General features: G+C 39.6%; 5 protein-coding genes and 1 long non-coding RNA gene across 10 annotated transcripts in view; 4 read left to right on the forward strand and 2 right to left on the reverse strand.

The window, feature by feature from the left end:
- LOC124404077 (caskin-1) overlaps positions 1-4,071 on the reverse strand; it is a 49,874-nt gene extending 45,803 nt beyond the window's left edge. Inside the window, exons 1-2 of one of the 4 annotated variants that reach the window (XM_046877916.1) lie at positions 3,987-4,044; positions 3,127-3,249 (exon numbers count right to left, since the gene is read on the reverse strand). In XM_046877916.1, coding sequence (XP_046733872.1) covers positions 3,127-3,142 — 16 coding nt within the window. In that variant the 5' untranslated portion in view covers positions 3,143-3,249; positions 3,987-4,044. Of the gene's footprint in view, positions 1-3,126; positions 3,729-3,986 lie in introns of those variants that run through there. The other 3 variants (XM_046877915.1, XM_046877917.1, XM_046877914.1) reach the window with 3 other exon arrangements.
- A 5,364-nt stretch (positions 4,072-9,435) lies between these two features.
- Positions 9,436-13,287, reverse strand: LOC124404832 (NAD-dependent protein deacetylase sirtuin-7). Its single transcript, XM_046879262.1, has 4 exons — positions 13,159-13,287; positions 12,881-12,978; positions 12,217-12,432; positions 9,436-11,960 (listed from the first exon to the last, which is right to left on the reverse strand). The coding sequence occupies exons 1-4, from the start codon at positions 13,255-13,257 to the stop codon at positions 10,736-10,738; spliced, it is 1,638 nt and encodes a 545-aa protein (XP_046735218.1). The 5' UTR covers positions 13,258-13,287; the 3' UTR covers positions 9,436-10,735.
- LOC124404836 lies at positions 12,305-13,052 on the forward strand. The gene is made up of 2 exons (XR_006929031.1): positions 12,305-12,437; positions 12,886-13,052. It is a non-coding gene; the product is annotated as an uncharacterized LOC124404836 (long non-coding RNA).
- A 135-nt stretch (positions 13,288-13,422) lies between the features above and the next one.
- Positions 13,423-15,059, forward strand: LOC124404833 (probable methyltransferase-like protein 23). 2 transcript variants are annotated; one of them, XM_046879265.1, is made up of 2 exons: positions 13,423-13,624; positions 14,341-15,059. In XM_046879265.1, the coding sequence occupies exons 1-2, from the start codon at positions 13,460-13,462 to the stop codon at positions 14,923-14,925; spliced, it is 750 nt and encodes a 249-aa protein (XP_046735221.1). In that variant the 5' UTR covers positions 13,423-13,459; the 3' UTR covers positions 14,926-15,059. The 2 variants fall into 2 exon arrangements, with proteins under 2 accessions (XP_046735221.1, XP_046735219.1); XM_046879263.1 differs by having other exon boundaries at positions 13,443-13,711; positions 14,341-14,925.
- LOC124404835 (SRA stem-loop-interacting RNA-binding protein, mitochondrial) lies at positions 14,954-15,367 on the forward strand. The gene has a single exon (XM_046879267.1). It carries the CDS (start codon positions 14,954-14,956, stop codon positions 15,230-15,232), a length of 279 nt encoding a protein of 92 aa, XP_046735223.1. The 3' UTR covers positions 15,233-15,367.
- Positions 15,200-16,084, forward strand: LOC124404834 (acyl-CoA-binding domain-containing protein 6). The gene has a single exon (XM_046879266.1). It carries the CDS (start codon positions 15,302-15,304, stop codon positions 16,010-16,012), a length of 711 nt encoding a protein of 236 aa, XP_046735222.1. The 5' UTR covers positions 15,200-15,301; the 3' UTR covers positions 16,013-16,084.
- The last annotated feature ends 2,186 nt before the right edge of the window (positions 16,085-18,270 follow it).

Genomic DNA, 18,270 nt, shown 5'->3' on the forward strand with positions numbered 1-18,270 from the left:
CTTAAATCGCAATAATTACATTTGAGTATTAAAAACCATCCGATTGAATTGTCGAAAACGGTGAAAAAAAAAAAAGAGACAAAGATAGAGAAGAAAAAAAAAAATGATCGTCAATTATAGAAACGAATTCCATGATGTAACTGCATGGCGAGAAAATTACTACACACCTACGTACTATAAAATTAACGATTCTGCAAAAAAAATCACAGACTGGCTACTGCATGAACATGTTATTGGGATGGCAAAAAGAGACTCTTTGATAGAAGTTTCTCTCTTGTTTATCACGAATCGACGATCAGATGTCGTCTGCAGACGCGTCCCCCCACCCTCCTCCACGCCCCTCTTTCTTCTCGTTGTTTGCACCTTGAATTGTCCTTGACTCCGATTATAACCGATAGAGAACTTTGACCCCATGCATCGGCATCAGCATCAGCGTCAGGCATAAACAGTGAGAACACAGCTATACGTTTAACTGACGGACGGAAACACGTCCGTATATATATATATAAATATAGGTATATATTGTGTATATATATGCAGCATAGCAAAGTTGAGAGCGGATTTTGATCGACGAGAAAAAGGATTCCTGCACCTCTCTCTCTCTCTCTCTTTCTTTTTTATACATTATTTCTGATCATGAGTAAAGTTGCGCAGTGTTTCAGTGCATTACACAGCTCGATGATTAGTTATAGCAGCGTGTAGACACTTTCTTCTGCTTCTTTTTGTTCTTTTCACGATATGAAACTCAATACCGTGGCTTCGCTAAAGGGTGCGGACATGACTATTGCTCCTCCTACCCTTCCTTTTTTCATTATCCTCCTTATCTTTTGTTCTTAAATGTTTTTTTTTTTCGGCTTCCGTGACTCTTTTCCACCCCGTCGCGCTTCCGGGCCGATTATCTTATCCTGTTTACAACGTAATCTTTAGTTCAAGGGTTTCCTCGAGATAGAAGATCCCTCGCTTGGGATTTCAAGTCGAAATTATATATGTATAATACACGTTTAGGGCGGCGCTAAATTCCAGCGTGTAAAAAAATTCGCTACGTCGTTGTTCGATACAAAATATAAAAATAAAGAAATGAATGAATAAAAAAAAGTGAAACTGAAATGAAGATTTAAAAAAAAAAAAAAATAAAAACGCCTCAGCTTCAGCATTTATAAGCACATGACGACGATGATGATGATGATGATAATATGACATATAAGTACGTACAATCTTCCGTGTCTTTAATTTTTTTTTAAATATGTTTTTCTTCTGTATCTTCTCCTCTCGTTTATTTTTCTTCCTACCGAGTTTCTTGCGCCCGAGCAATTTAGTACGCGCGCTGAGGGCAGAAAACGTGAAAGCAATTTTAAAAACCGCTCGACCCCTCTTCCTCGTCCTCGTCCTCGTCCTCGTCGACGACGCTCTACCAGCAGCAACAGCAGAAGAAGCAGCTGCACTGATTTATGTTAAACGTGGCAATTAAACTTATTTTAAATGAAACTCAGCTGACCAAGAATTCAGGACCCCCATCATCATCATCATTATCATTATCATTATCATTGAGGGGGAAGACGCGATGGCCAAGAGTGGAATAACGGAAAGCAATAAAGGGAAAAAATCTACCAATATTCAATAGATTTTTTTATGCTCATAACAGAGGATTCGAGAGGAACACCAAATGCTCATCGGTTCTGATCGTTATAACAATACACGGATGGCTGATGCGTTCAGCGTCAAGTTACGTTACATTATACGTTACATACGATGGCTCACAGCAGCGGGCGGAATAATCACGGATAATAGGTTCAAGTTGAGAAGATTAATTGAAAAGGCGCTACTCCGTTTGCTCGACTTATAAAGCAACAAACAATAGAGCTCACACAGCTATGGTATTTAGGAGGATCAAGTTACAGTAATAGAAATTTTTCTACAGTAACGAAGCATCATTTTTAGAGAAAATCGTTATTTTTCCAACATTCTGTAGCAATTGCAATACACGCATGTACTGATTTTTCCCCAATCTCGCGTTAGTACCTGAATACTAGAAACATACGTCGAGGAATTGTGTTCTATTCTCGGGTAATACAAGGTATGATATACCTGCAGGTAATTGTGGCAAATGGCAAACATTCTTTGCTCGTCGTGACGTCAGTCCGAAGAAAGGAATTCTGCAAATTCTAGGCTGATAAGCCTCTTCGGTTCAAGAAAATCGAATTGAATATCCAAGAATTCTTACACACGACATGAGAAAATCAACTCTGCGAATGGATTGTGCAGTTACAAAGGAACGGACTTCGGTATTACTCGTTGAAAACAATTAATCGTAAGACGTAACAACAACTTAACGCGTGTAACGCGCACATACCGCATACCGCTAGAGATAAGAGGTCGCAAGTTTTGTAGAAAGAAAACTCGTTTTTTTTTTCATTCTTTCTTGCCCTTCTCTGTTTCTTTTTTCGCCTCTTTTTCTTCGCCAGTTTATTAACAGCGACGAGTTATAAAGTCCAATGAATTTACGACTCTCGACTGACTGAACCCGACTCGCGTGGCTTCTTCTTCTCCTTCCGCCTCCACGAGCATCGTTGTTGCCGCACGTACGGCTGGCCGGCAGTTTCTTCTCCTCGTCTTTTACTTTTTCTACGTGCAATTCCACGTCGTCCTTTGTATGTAGGTACTATATACAGGTACATCCTGTCGTCTCGAATTGACGAGAATATTTTTAACGAAATGAATGAATGAATGAATGAATGAATGTAGAAAAACACGAATGGGACTCCGTAAGGTTCGAGGAAGGAAAGAAAAATAGGTGTTGACACAAAGACGCGTCGGAAACGCTCTTTTGGTAAGCTTGTAGGGAAAAAAATTGAGTGAATGAAATTTCCACTAATAACTAATTCAAGAGACCTTTAGGAGTAGAATAGACGAAACAGAAGATGCTTTTTATACCGGCGTTTTAAAAAACCGTCGCTTTTTACCCAGCCAACGAAGGAAACAAGAAAAAACCGACGATCGTACTTCACTGTTAACTTACAGGATAATATAACAAACGACAATCGCCGCGAGTGTTTTTCAAGGTAAAATCCAGGTATGCGTGTATGTACCTCGTGATAGCCGCGATAGATATAATCAAGTCTTGCTTACCGCTGATGCGTCTCATGGCGCGTTGTGTAGTTCCTGGGTGGGTAAATATCAGTCACCTCGAATCCAGTCGGTGGTTGATGAGGGTATCACAATTGATAAACACCATGCTAATATCACCTGAGCCTGTGACACGCGGCGGCTTTAACAAACTGTTTCAACAACTTGCTATGATGATAACTTGTGATCGTCGTAGTCGCGCGACGCGTCATCGCCGTGCGTTTACAACCGCATGTTGATCGAAACGAGACAATACGGGTTTAGCCAGGTACCTAAGTACTGTGCGCTGCGAATGCGTGCGCGTGTCGCGTAAAATCGGCAGGCGATGCGACGGGTGAAAACGGCACGTAGGAAACTCGTCGAGTTCGATTAACCGCAGCTTCCTCTTCCTCGCTTTTTCTCTCCCTCTCTCTCTCTCTATCACGTACCTCGTTGTACAAAGCTCACCTCACTCGCGCCCGAGTCACTCGGTCATCTCGCCGAACTGCTACGTTCCGATTACATACGACCAGCCGCGACCGAAACTTCCCCGCAATCTCTTTATAAAACATTCATCCGCGACGGACACTCGTTGACAGGCTAGTGCCAGGCAGAACCGCCAGAGTGCCGGCAGCCGTCTGGGCGAGTCCATTATTCGCGTTCGTCCCCCCCCTTCTGCAGCGATCGCGAGGACGCCACAGAGTATGATGTATGTAGATGGCGCGCGCTGCGGCGCCGAAGATGGCCGAACTTTGCCGAAAGGGATGACGAGGATAATGATATGGGCAGATTAGCTGTGATTCCCCCGTATTGTAATCCCTCTTCGTTCTTTTGTTTTTCATCGCCCTTATGCGAATGGGAATTTTTTTTTACCGTTGACTTACCTCGGTTTCGAATCGAAGACCTCTCCGTGTACCAGTTTGCGTCTCTCTAAAACTCTCCTCTCGTGGAACGGTGGTAAACTGAGGGGAAACTGATATACCTGAGATTGACGATTTGTATGTACTGGGAAGATAGAGCGGCAAATAAGGGAGAGATTAGATAGTGGGTCTGAATCCTGAAATGTGGGGAAAACCGGCGTGGTGTATAAGCTATGTACCTGGAAATAACTTTCAAAAATTTCACCTCTAACGCGATGCCGCGCGCATTTTATACACGCGTTTATATGCGCAATAGACGTGCTGATGTTCTTTGCGGTTTTATGTTCGCTTCGTCAATTGTTATGCTGGTACAGTTTTCTTTCGGCGATGACCGTACCTGTTTGACGAATAAAACACGCACCGTGTATAACACGTGTGTGCGTGTGTGTTGAAGTCGTAAAACAAAATGCGGGCATTTAGATGATACTTAGAAGTCTGCAGGACTCGAAATAACCAATTCTCTACCGTATTAAACCAAATAAGATGTACGGCATATATACGCGACGGCGGGTAAAACACAATAGAACTAATTAACATCAATTACCCAAGAGCGCGTGAGATGATATCTCTCAAACACACACACGTGTATATGTGATACTATAATATGCATTGTCGTCATTCTATTGTGAAATCGAGAAGGAGCTGCGAATACCGTTCTACATTAACAGATTCAAATTTGCAATTAGATATTCATATTCACCAAAGTCGGACCGGCAGGTCTTGCGAGTGAAAGATCGTTAATTTTCAATTCATTTCCAAGCGAGCTAGGAAGATTTGACCACACGTTGAAGGTTGAAGTAAAACGAGCATAGCTAATTGCGACGGGATACCTCAGCAAAATTCCACCACCGACGAGTGAATTTTTTTCTCACACGTTCGATCGCGTGGAATTAATGATCGGCTAGACTAGCCAGGCTTGTGATACGGGCTTAAGACGGACTGATAGGTCATAAGTCGCGCGTGCAGCGAGCAGCTACCTATAGAATGAGGGGATGACATTGATAAAGCGAAAGTCCCGCAGGGTGGCAGAAACGAAACTAGAACGCACTCGGCAGTATCGAGTCATGCGGGTTTTACCTTCGTTCCATGATCGTTAAGAATTTTGTAAAAAAGAAGAAGAAAAAGGTCAGAAAAGAAGGAAACAATGGAGTAAAATAAAAATAGAGCGATTATGGAACGCGCGCCCGCGCCCCCCATTGGCGTAGAAACTAGCACGACTGGTCAGGGTAATGGACAATTAATGTAAAAGAAATGACGAGAGGTTACTTTTGTAAGCGTTAATGTAACTACAGCGGTGCAGTTTGCCGTGCCAATCGCTGCACCGAATCGTAAAACGAATACATACTTATACCGTGACCGTACGGTTGAGGAGAAAGTACAGCGAACAGAGCAAACTGCAATGGAATAAAAACAACAAGGCGACAATAAAGCTGCAATTGCACGTAGTCTGTATGCCGTATATATCCGTTCTGAAACGATCTTTGAAACGTGGAGGACGGGTCCAAGAGATTTTCCCTCTTCCGCGTACCCACATCTTGTACATACATACTATTTGCAGAAAACGCGTGCACGCAACAATATCCGTCCGTTGTGTTAACAAAGTAGCAGCGTATATAATGCAGTTGGGTAGAAATTGAATGCGTGCATATATCAGTAAATACAAAGGGGTAAAATAGAAATAAAAGAAGAGTACAGGCGCGAAGAGCAAAAGGAAAAACGTTTCTCAGTTTTGAGAATATAAATGGTTTATGGGCATACGCATTTCAATGGTTTCGTTCGAATATCGGGTTGCAAATGCTACGCTACTCTCTCGCTCTCTCAGACGAGAGGGAGCCGAGATTTGTTTCTTTCCACGCCTCGACTCCGATTCTTTCGAAAATCCGTCAGCCCGGGCGTGCTGCGCTTCCAACACATCAACGAAGGAATATGTTCGTCGTATACTTTGAGCGATGCACAGGGTGTCCAGTTATATCGCAACCAAAAATTCCACGACATATCTGAAGAAATTTGAATTTCAATCGACAATCCTGCATGGTTCCGATACGCTCTTCTGGAGTCTGTTTTTACGCCGTAATGTGATTGCTCGCGTGTCTCTTCTGTACTACATATGTCTGCAAGAAAATGTAACAGTTTTTTTTTTTTCAATCACACTCTTTGGACATAAAGAGATGTATAGAATTTTAATGAATATTGTTTGCCGAGTAAAGTAAACCCTGCCTTTTTCCTCGCAAGGAATGGAATTTCAGGACGAAAACTACAGGACTCCCTGGATTCATGCCAACACGCGGCAAATATAGTATGGTAGGTGTATGGACATTAAAAATGCTCGAAGGACGAATCGTCGATACTGATAGACTACGACATGAATATGCAGGAGCATGAATTTCAGTGAGTTGTCAGATGATGCGGGACGATCGGTGCAGTTCGACGTTCATACGCTCTTCCATCCAGAGTCTAGAGAGTTGAAGAAGTAGTGCGACGACGTGGACGCGTTGGTGTAATTAGTGTCGAAACGGCACCTCCCGTTCCGGGTATACGAAATCCTCGGAACGGGTTTCCCTACTGCGAAACGATGGCTATAGGTAGCGACCGCGGCACGAGAGAGTGTTGGTACGCAGGCTATAGAGTCAAGTAGAGGATTGTAGAGAACCGGTGTTGAAGCAGGGTGATCGCTGGGGGGTCGCCATGGCAACAGACCCGCGAGTTTTCCAGCCGTGTTGGTCTTCTCGGCATCCCTCTCTTCCACCCTCGCATCCATACATCCATCCGCGCGCTCTTTCTCTTTCTCTTCCTCTTTCTCTTTCTTTCTCTCCGGACACGCTCGCTTCCACTCGTCAGTCAGTCAACTACGCTCTGCACTCACCACTATTTATAAGTCCGTCCCGATCCCGAAGAGTACTCCTCTCGGCCGATACCGCTAGGGTCATCTGGCCCTTCGGCCTGCGGATCGTCGCCGTTTCAGGACACGAAGCGTCTCGAGCGATTCAAGTCGTCGTCGGTCCGTTCGGCAGACTTCCACCAGACGTACTTGACGCGCCTCTCCTGCACTCGAGATGTTCCGATTTTAACTTTTAGGTCTTGAGAGAGTTTACTTTCGGATTCTTATTTCCTCCGACGAGTCGAAGGATCTATATAGGTATAATCACATCGGTGTACAGGGTCTGCAGCGTCGCTATATGATGGTCTATGTTTAGTGTTTACACCTGGAGTATGCAGACCGTATGCCGATCCCGATTAACGAACTTACTACGCTATAGTGCTACCGCACAACTGCAGTAGCTGTCACGAGAGACCCAACCGAGTCTCTTCCCGACGGATGTTACAATATCTTCGGTACGATTAGTCTCTGGTAGGTACTATACTTTCAGCAGCTCCTGGTCTACGGCTCCGGCCCTCGGCCGACGCGTGTAGCGCCAGGATGGTGCGGCTCTTAGCACGAGTGTCGTCGACGTCGACGCCGACGGCGTCGTCGCCCCTCCGCCTCCACCCCCGAGAGCCCACCGTTACGATATCGATTGCTCCTCAGGGCTCCCAGTCTAGTCCGCGACTCGCGAATCGGCATCGTACGTATGCGCCGAACCGTTCCAAAACTCCGGATTACAGCTGTTATCGTAAAGGTTGTGGATCTGACGTCAAGTGACAAAGAGCCTGGAATGAATTGCCCGCTTCTTGGCTGGGCGGCGTATATGAGCCGACCAATCGATCCCGTCGCTCCGGCTTCTTCTTCTTCTTTATGCCGCATAATACTTCTTCTCTACTTCCTCCTGTACGAATCTACCATCCTATCCTTCCTCCACTGTTTTCTTGCTGCTATAGTGAGTTCATTGTAAGTTATTTCAAAAGCTGACATGAACGCACAGGCTTCGTTCGAAAACATCTTCTTCGAAAATCTTCTCGAATAAATCTCTGAAATTATCGAACATCCGTGAATACGAACGTGGGATTTGCTAGACCACGTTTCATTTTCTGTCACAACTTACGTTGTAACTGCATTTATCGTAGGTCAAACTGCGGTAAAGATGAGCTTGAATATCACCATATAATTTCGATTCCAGACTCAACCATATATATTTATTTTTTCTTACTTGAAAAGCGGGAGGAAAGCGGGAGGAAAGTGGCATGTTATTCCCTCTTTAATTTTTTCCCCACATTTATAAGAAAACAAGAAATACTTTTCTCCCGCGTTTGCGGAAAAATATGATCATAGTTAACCCACACACGGGAATAATATTCGACTGTATTGCCTTGTTACATAATTACTATTCTTTCCCCTCCAGTATGTAGAAGAATGCCAGTTGAATCGTGTATACCCTGTAGTGGTATTTTCTGGCCTATTTGTTTAACAATAAATTTTGTTGCCATAACGTTAAATAAGTTAAATATATGTAAATATTGTATATAATAAGGGTTGCATGAGCGATCCAAGACTAGAAATGCATAACTTTTAGGAAGTAGATTAGTTTTAACGGCGCGAAATGTAACTGGTAGTTTACTTCGAGTTATTTTTTTTATTTATTTTTTTTTTCATGCATCGGTGGTGTCTTAAAAGGTCATTGGCCTTTTATAGCATTTGGTGTAATAGGATATATTAAACAGCAGCGGCATTTATACTGGCCATGGCATCGTTCGCGTCGTTCGTTAGTTGCATTTTCGATTATAATACTATAGTTCTCCATTCCACCTTTGGCAACGGCTCAATACAATTCAATCGAAAAACCAGTTTCTTTTTCTAAAACACCATATTCAGATGAGAATCGGTCGAACGATTTATACATAAGCTACGAGTAATAAATTTGAATCGTTCTGAACACATTTTACTTTCCTCTGTGATGTCTGCCAAGAAAAAAATTGATGAAAAAAAATACTTTTAAACTCCGAAATAGGGTCCAAGAATGTAGGTAGGAAATCGTTGCGCTTATAGTAAGCCAACTTAATCCTCCTTGCATATAGATTATTGTAGAATATAGGTCACTGCTGCGATTTGCAGGACTTTATTGTTAGAAATGACAAACCACTACAGAGGACAAACGCAGGTTATAAGCAGGTTTTATTGACACGAAAGATTCAATATTACAAACTGGTTACCGACAGCGTTTCTTGTGACCACAATGTACGAAACAAGCGATAATAAAAAAGAATGGTAAAGAGTTAAGCTTTAGGTTGAAAAATGAAAAAAAAAAAAAAAATGATTAAAATGAAAGAACCACAAAGTAAGAACATGTCGTACAAGATTGTAATATGATTCCATATAGTAACGTGATTCGAACGTTCCAATTGTCAATTGGATTGATTCTAATCAATTGGTATTATATGTATTATTGGAACAGATCGAATAATTGCATAATAATTCCCAGGGAGTGTGTTTAATTTCACAGTCGGATTATTGCTTCACAATAATATCTTTTCTCTTCTCTCTCTTCAACTTTTTAATATTTTTTAACTCTTGAAACAGAGCTAGTCTGAATAAATAATAAATGATAATACTTATAAGTATAAAATAACGCTAAAGCTAGAGTCACAACAATAGTTATAATAATAGTAATATAATCACTTTAACAGAAAAGCATAATGCAAGAAGTATACTATATAAAGACTTAAATGCAATACGGAAATAAAAAAACGAGCTATGGCGTACCAGTCGGTTATAGGTTTGTTCAATTTTAATCCTAAACAGTTATTGAGTATGTGAATTCACCACACCGATTCAATTAGTATATCATATGTATGTAGTAGGAAGCTATTTATTAAACATTTATCATCCGTAGATAGTGTGAATTTCATTCAACACGGACAGGGGCAATTGAACAGTTTTAAAATTTACCTTTATTGCTTAATTTACTATGTATAAAGGAATAAAGGAAGATGTGAATCCTTAGACTGAGGTAGCCACTGAACAGATATTGCAGAATGCTAAAATGCTAAGCCAGAAAATATTTATCAAACCTAATAAGTCTCGTTAGTGGTTATCGAGTACATGTTATGGACTATGGTAGTAGGTAAGAATAACTATTTCATCATTGTCGTTCAATTAATATTTCTACAAACTTATCTAATATAGCAAGTACTATAATTGGAAGCAGAATTCATACTGATGGTGCCAGTGGCGTTGTGATTGCAGAAAGAAAAAATACAATACGAAAAAAAATCTAAAAATTTATAATGTAATCTTCACACGTGAAATAGCATTTTGAAGATGAGGATGAAGTTAGTAACATTACAGTAACTATGCATGTTTAGGAAAAATTCTTTAGGAATGTTTGAAATTTAGCAAACCACAATAAACAAAACATACTCTTATTCTGAACAGCCGACTCTTTGAAAGTCATTCTAAAATTGTGTAATAATGATTTTTCCCCTGATGATCCGTCATGTTAGCGTTACTAACTTTAGTCTCATTTTTTATGATGGAAATATTGCAACAAGAAATAAATAAGAATATTGAGGTTTTTCTCATAGGATTCCTCATCGGATAACACTATTTTGATCGGGGTGAACGTAAAACATTATGTGGATCCAACTGAATCGAAATATTACGTCGTTCTATTGCTCGACTCTCTATTTTTTGCTTTTCGTAATATGTAATGTAATAATTCTTGCGTCATGCTTTTTAATTTATTAATTTTTCTTTCACAGCATATACCAAGTCGACGTAAAACAGGAACAATATTCATACTCGCACGACACATACACTTTTTAAATGGCGACAGCAGATGCTACCGCTTTTTTCTCATACCTTTGCGATATCCCTTCCCAAACCAGCCAGGGTTTTTAGCTGATTGTATTATCGGCGTTGTGGGGTCTAATACTAAAGATTCGTTTTCCTGAATTGGTTCTGGATTGGAATCAATTTCAGACTCTGTATTATCAGTCGCTGAGAGGTCCGCAGAGACAGGATCGTCCCCGTCTCGTGGATAAAATAGGCAAGTTAAGGACCCCTCGTTTTCCATACAAAACGAACAGGCAGGTTTTGGTTTTGGTGACTCAATCATATGTGGCGGTACTTGAATAAATGGGTAGTAAAAAAACGGTGTTAAATGTGGATACATGTACATAGGAGGAAAAGGCAAGCCCATGGAAAGAAATGGTAGGGCTGTGAAGTATGGGGCGGGGTAAGCCGTCATCGGCTCCGATGTAGTGATTTGTGAATTGCAGTCTTCTTCAGTTTTTGGCATAGTTTCATCGTCACCGTCCTCTTCTTTTACCAATTTTTGATTAACGTCGATACAGTTTTTCGAATCGCTCTCAACTAAGGTTGCAGGTTCCTCGAGGCACGGTTGTGACGTGGTCGATTGTTCGATCGCTTGAAGTCTTATAGCGTGATGAAAGATTGGGTCTTTGGCTCTGTTATACTGTTCTATTTCGAGCCCCAAGTGGGTCATTACTTTCTTCATTACTTCGTCGCACCTTCCGTTTATTTTCAAGACCGCATTTTCGTCCTTGGGCGTCCATTGAAGATTTACGATATACAAGGCAGGTCGTTTGTTCACTGGTCTGTCCATCTGCCAAAGCCATGGGTACTTCTTCAGGACCTTTAAACTCGAGCCCAAACACAAAATAATATCGGCTTGTTTTGCCGCTCTGCTTGCTCCGTTCCAATTTATAGGCCACGACAAGTTGCCCCGTTCGCCAAAATGCACTATTGAATCTTGTAACACGGAATTACATTTGTGACATGTTCTACCTGTCCCATGAGAATACCTCGCAGTCTTTTCAGTCACATCGAAAAGCCTCCAGTACTCTCGGTTCGGCTTACACGTTCTACAAACCTCGATATACATGTCTCCGTGAACCTCTGATAATAGTGCACGAGGAATACCACTTCGCAAATGCAATCCATCACAGTTTTGGGATACGATATGTTTCAATACTCGTGCCTTGTATAGCGCATACAGAGCCATATGCGTTAAGGTGGGTTCCGCCTGACTGAGATCATGATTTCTGTGTGGAATTAAATGATTTACTTCTAACTTAAAAATGTCTTTATAGTCTGAATAGCTTCAAAGTATGTCAAACAACGAGCTTATTACTACGCTCTGATTTCAACTACATCTTTCCACAGAAAATGCTTATTTATTATAATTTATAAGAAAAATAAGGTATGAAGTAAACAACTTTTCCATTTACATGAATAAATTCAGAGTGAAATCTTTAAATGCTGTGAATCCTGCTTTTGTATAGATTTCATTCAACTCACCCAATGTCTTTTCCTTGTTGTAATCTCGTCCAAACGCCATTGGTTCCTCTGTAATCAGGAATGGAGGCAGCCGTGCTGATACCAGCTCCTGTGTAAACTGCAAGCGAGGTAGCTCTACTGAGTGCTGCTGCAAGCCGCATACATTTCTCTTCCAATATTTCTGGAGCATCTTCCACTTCTTCCAATCTCGCCTTTACTCTGTCCCTTTTTTCTTGCCTGTGGTAAAATAAATTCAGCATGCTATAAGCTTTCATACACTTAAATAACATCAAAGTCGCAGCTGCGTCAATATGCTCAATATTCAAGAACTCCATTCCGAGCGCTATAATAGGTATAAGGAATCTAGAATGGAATGTTTAGGTGCCATTGAATTGAAAGAAAAAAAATTTCATTTTTGTCAAAGTGGAAGAGAATAATTTCAATACATGGTACGAGTAACTTGGTACTGATAATATTCTATGGCCCCTGCAGAGATATCGTTCATGTTTTTTGTAACAAATTTGAAGTAAGTGAATAAGAATTGTGCCTATGAGACAAGCGAGGACCAAACTACGCTAAGACTGGTGTATAGGAAGATGACACTCAACTGAAATTAGGTATATGATTGTCAAAATACGAGATAATTGTCGTTGTACAAAATGGCCATGCAGGTATGTATACATACCTAAGGTTAACCTCTTTGACGACGTCTCCACAGGATAGTAAAATGTCCTTTTCCTCGTGAGTCCGATCAGTTTCCGACTTCTGTAGTATCGAGGCGACCTGAATACAAAAGGTGTTAGTCAAGAGCCGAGTATAAATACGGATATTTGTTTACAATGGGAAATGAGCGATAACAAAAAGGGAAAAGTGAGATTAGCTCGATTGACCCGAGGGACGTTGCGAAATTAGGAAGACCGGGAGGGACGATGATTGTTGATGTTAATTTCGGATGAATTCTACCTTCTTCAAAGTAGCGACACGTTCGTCCTTAGCACGGAATGGTTTAACGGTAACGGAACGTCTCCTTGACAGACATTTCTCCACGCCAACCTCCTCCATTTTTAATCAAGAACCCTTTTTTAAACTCAGATTTGCGCATGACGAAACTACGAACAATACGAGTAACAACATAAAAGCTAATTTTTTATCAGAACGTAATTGATAGCGGTGTTGAAATATTTCCTTGCAGAACGTCGTCCTGTAATTAAGTAATCATGATAAATACAAAGAATATTTAATACACTTCATCACATCGATAGTTATGCCGGGATTAGAAGAAAGTTTTTGGTTTCACTCAAGTCCTTCCGCGCAAGGCCCAATGTCCGATGGGGTCGCCTCCGAGCAAGTGAAAAAATTCTTTTTCACATCTCGAAGGAACTTGGAACTTGATCAGGACGACGAATCACTTGAGATTTACATACCCGAGGTGAGCAATACGATTTTCATCATTTACCACCGCGATAAATCGCCTATTTTATCCTCCAACCGACTGCTACCGGTATTACGCGTTTTGGTTAGCTCATCAAAAATTTCACAGTTTCACCCCAACCATCCTTATTTCGCATTCACTGCCGTATTTTCAACGTGTCTCATACTCCTAATTAACGATTTATCATCTACATATGTCCGTTGTTGGCCAGTAACGGTTAAACATGCATAACACGAACATAACCTCAATTCCACTAGGAGGTCATATTCTGAACAAAGATTCTGAAGAGGACCTAACGCGAAACTTCTGTTTTTTAATATATGATCATCGAGACGATAACAGTAACACAGAAATTAAAGAATAACTATTTTTTCCGGCAAGACAACTAAAATATTTTCAAGTTGAAGGTTAATCAGCACGATCTGATTTCAATCGTTATTTTGTGTAATTGTACCAGTTATTTTGTTTACGTTTGTTTTACAAATTAAAATTCTCAGAAAATCTTGTTTTCACTGAATCAGAATTTGTGTTTTGCAAAACTTCTCTTGTAGCAGATACTTCTCAATCACACTCTTACGTAGATTCAGTGGAAACGAAACAATATGATTCGTACCTTCTGTTACATTAAATAAGTATCTTAATATTGAAATAATACAATGTCGAATTGAACAAGAATTATACAAACATGTTTTATTTTTTTCTCAACTAATTAGCTCCTGCAGGCAAGCTACAGCTTTTACACTTGGCCGTCAGCTCCTGTTCTGGCGTGGTTCTTGTGGGAACATCGTGAAGATTTGGTTGGGAAAAGGGTACTGGAGCTTGGTTCTGGTACAGCGCTTCCTGGAATAGTGGCGAGCAAGTGTGGAGCTCTAGTAACACTCAGCGATTCTGCAAGTCTACCAAAGAGTTTGCAGCATATAAAGCGTAGTTGCGAGCTGAACGGTGTTTTGTCGCAAGTTAAAGTAGTTGGAGTAACTTGGGGCCTCTTCTTGTCTGGATTATTTTCCATTGGTCCTCTAGATTTGATCCTAGGATCCGACTGCTTTTACGAACCAACTGTCTTCGAAGACATTGTTGTAACTGTCGCCTTTCTACTAGAGAGAAACTCAAACGCAAGATTCTTGTGCACTTACCAAGAGCGTAGTGCCGACTGGTCCATTGAACACTTACTCAATAAGTGGGGGTTGACCTGTACACATATTCCTCTTGCTGGGCTTGGCGCTAACTCAGGTATAAATATACAAGAGTTGATGCAAGATCATACAATTCACTTACTCGACATCAGACGAGCATCGTAGAAAAACAGAATCATTGAGAGACCTTGTCATGGCAGCAAAAGTTGCAGGAGTTACTAATAAATTGTTCGTAAGCAACTTGCCTTGGACTGTAGCACATAAGGAGTTGAAAAACTACTTTTCACAATTTGGCTTTGTCTCCAGTTCATATGTTGCATTTGACTTGAAGACTGGAATGAGCAGAGGCTTTGGCTTTGTGACATTTTCCAATAAAAAAGAAACGATTGCTGCAATGAATATGGAGACTCACATTCTAGAAGGAAATCGAATATATGTGAAGCAATTCCAAAGTGCCGCGTCACATTTTTGAATTGCATTTTTTTTCCGTTAAATTAGTCATACTAGAGATAAGCTCAACTTCATAAAAAAAATAACAATTATGGCTAACAGTGAGACCACTGATATATCTCAGCTTGACAAAACATTCGATAGGGCTGCAGATCACCTTCAATCTTTAGCATCACAGTTAGATTCTGGACAGCTTTTAGGCTTTTATGGTCTCTATAAACAAGCTACTGTAGGACCGTGTGACATACCCCGACCAAGCTGGTATCAAACCCAAGCTAAACATAAATGGGAGGCATGGAAAGCACTGGGTGACATGGGCAAGGAAGTTGCTATGGGCAGTTACATACGAGCAGTAGGTAAACTGGATCCTACGTGGGAGAAAGATGCTAGATTAGAATCACAGGCTTGGGTCACAGTTAGTCGTTTACCCAACACAGATGTAGAACTTCGAGATATAGACAAGACTTTGTTAGATTGGGTTAAAGACGGAGATGAAGAAAAGGTTAGAGATATAATAGGCACAGATCGGAAATCCATAAACGTTTCTGACGACTCTGGAATGTTACCGATACACTGGGCGTCTGATCGAGGCTACATGCCGACTATAAAATGTCTTGTTGAGAACGGAGCTGAAGTAAACGCTCGAGATGACGAAGGACAAACTGCCCTGCATTATGCAGCTTCCTGCGGTCATGCAGAAGTAGTAAAATACCTTTTGTCTGTCGGCGCTCAGTGTGTAAAGGACAACGATGGTATGACCCCGAAAGATGTAGCGGATGATCAAATAGCGGCAATGCTCTGACACTGATGTAGTAAACTTTTCTGTACTTTATGTCTGTATCCATTGTATGAATAAACCATAATGTAATATTGATGGATTCTGTTATTCATGCCTTTGCATAAGTTGAAATCTTCAATTAAATATTGAGATAAGTTTGACTGAGTTACTGAAAAGCGATTGCAGGAAATGGTAAGCTAGTTTAAAAAAATTATTTCATGCTGCTCAACAACTTGTAGAATTTTGAGTAGAGATATGCTTTATTTATGTACAAACAAATCCTTTTATGCTCCAAAATACTCACAGCCGAAGCTTTCTTTAGGCATGATACTTGCTCTATCGGTATTTATCTCATACTTGTAAAACAGAAAACAACTGATCAGCACGGATTATTATTACTGATTAAAATAGAAGCGGCACAATGTCATGTTATTCATCATGTCCTGTGTTCCTCGGCAAAAGGATACTTGATCGAAGAGTGCAATTTTGTGACCTTGCTTCATCTCTACTCTCTTAATCACGCAACTATGGTGACTTGCACAATATTTTCATGAATCGGGAAGTACCTTTTCAATCAATTTCAGATGACTATAGATAGATTACAGAATTTTTTACATCAGTAATACGAATTTTCAAATTGCACGCTGATCCTAAATTCTTAATAGTTCAACAATATTATATAAATTATAGCAGACAATTTCCATTGGAACCAATTAGTCTAATACTTATGAAATAAAAGTAGTTACCTACTGAAATTAAATTCAATCTTACTGACAGAAGACAACAACAGGACATATTCAATCAGTCAATAAGCGGTTACTGTAAACAAAATGCCCTAAGCAATTAGTAATATAAGATTGTAACTTAAGCACTAAAATGATGTCATTTTATTACGATTATATCTTAGTAAGACCTTTAAAATATATTATTTTTTTAAATTTAAAAACACATAACTAAAAATGATTTCATTACCATGTAGATTTGCCTAATTCTATGCCCATGTTAAAAAGTACAATTAGGCAGTTAATGCAATAGTATAATATAATGTATGTATGTATAAAACAATTTATGACCAGTGGATAATTATTCACTGTTTTATATAAATGCATCAATTTGAAGGTGCAACTAATTCTGAATTAGGTACACATTGCTTCATGATATATCAAAATCTTTGACTCGTACGTCTCATCGTTAAACCCCAATCAGTTCATTGCTAATTGACAATAAACATTATTATTCATACTTAGCACTCGTTCGTTTAATATATAAGTATTATATAGATATACATCTCTTGATATAGATGTAAAATTGAATTTCCATAGTAATTCTATCACATATTGTATTCTTAGTGTGATTTCAGGTTAAATTACTATTTCTATCCTACCTACATTGAAACTATCCAACAAAACATAAATCGACGAATTCGTTTTGTGGGAAGATTTGATAAAATGCAAAATAACAGCCCATGTTAATCGACCCAATATAATTCTCGGCAAAAATCCAATTATAATAGTGAAAAATTAATGATCCTCAATACATATTTCATACAATTGGAAATAAGTTTTCAATACTGTTTCAACACGTATACGTGCGGTATCTTATGTTAACTATACAATATTCCTAATATCTTGGCTAAAAAACACCAAATAGTTCAGGAAACTGTTTCAAGTAAACTCTAATCAAACGATGGGTGATTATTTTATGCTTAACACAAGTATCACAAGTTGCAATAAAATCAATTTTAATTGATTTGCTGTCACTTGTCAGAATATTGTGCTTAAATCACGTTACATGTATCGGTAAATATTATCATCGAGTCATTGAATCACTTTTGGGGATCAAGAAGAATATAGTTTCCTAGCACCTGATAAATGTCATTCTTTACTCCCTGTAGTATATTTAGTGTAAAAAGAGTAATGTAAAAAACTAACGAAAAATCATCCGTTAAAGCAGTCTTAAAATTGCTTTTTAAAACTCCACTAGGTACATGATTAAATAAATGTCATTAACATACATCGAAGAAAAAAAAATCGAAATGTTCGCTTGATCCACAGCGAGAATTGAAAACAAGCAAAAAAAAACTAAGAAATAAAAGTGATGTATCTTAATTGTAGGAGCATACCAATCTTTGTGCGAAGTAAAGTATTTTAAACAAAAGATGTGAGTTTCAGGCTATGAGAATCACGTTTTGATTAGCCTAATCATATTAACTGTGACCCTCTCTACCATGTTTGAATAACTTTGAAGCTAATTGATTTAATAGTGCAAACCGACTTGAATTT

The sequence above is a fragment of the Diprion similis genome, chromosome 3 (assembly GCF_021155765.1).
Source record: "Diprion similis isolate iyDipSimi1 chromosome 3, iyDipSimi1.1, whole genome shotgun sequence".
NCBI lineage: Eukaryota > Metazoa > Arthropoda > Insecta > Hymenoptera > Diprionidae > Diprion > Diprion similis.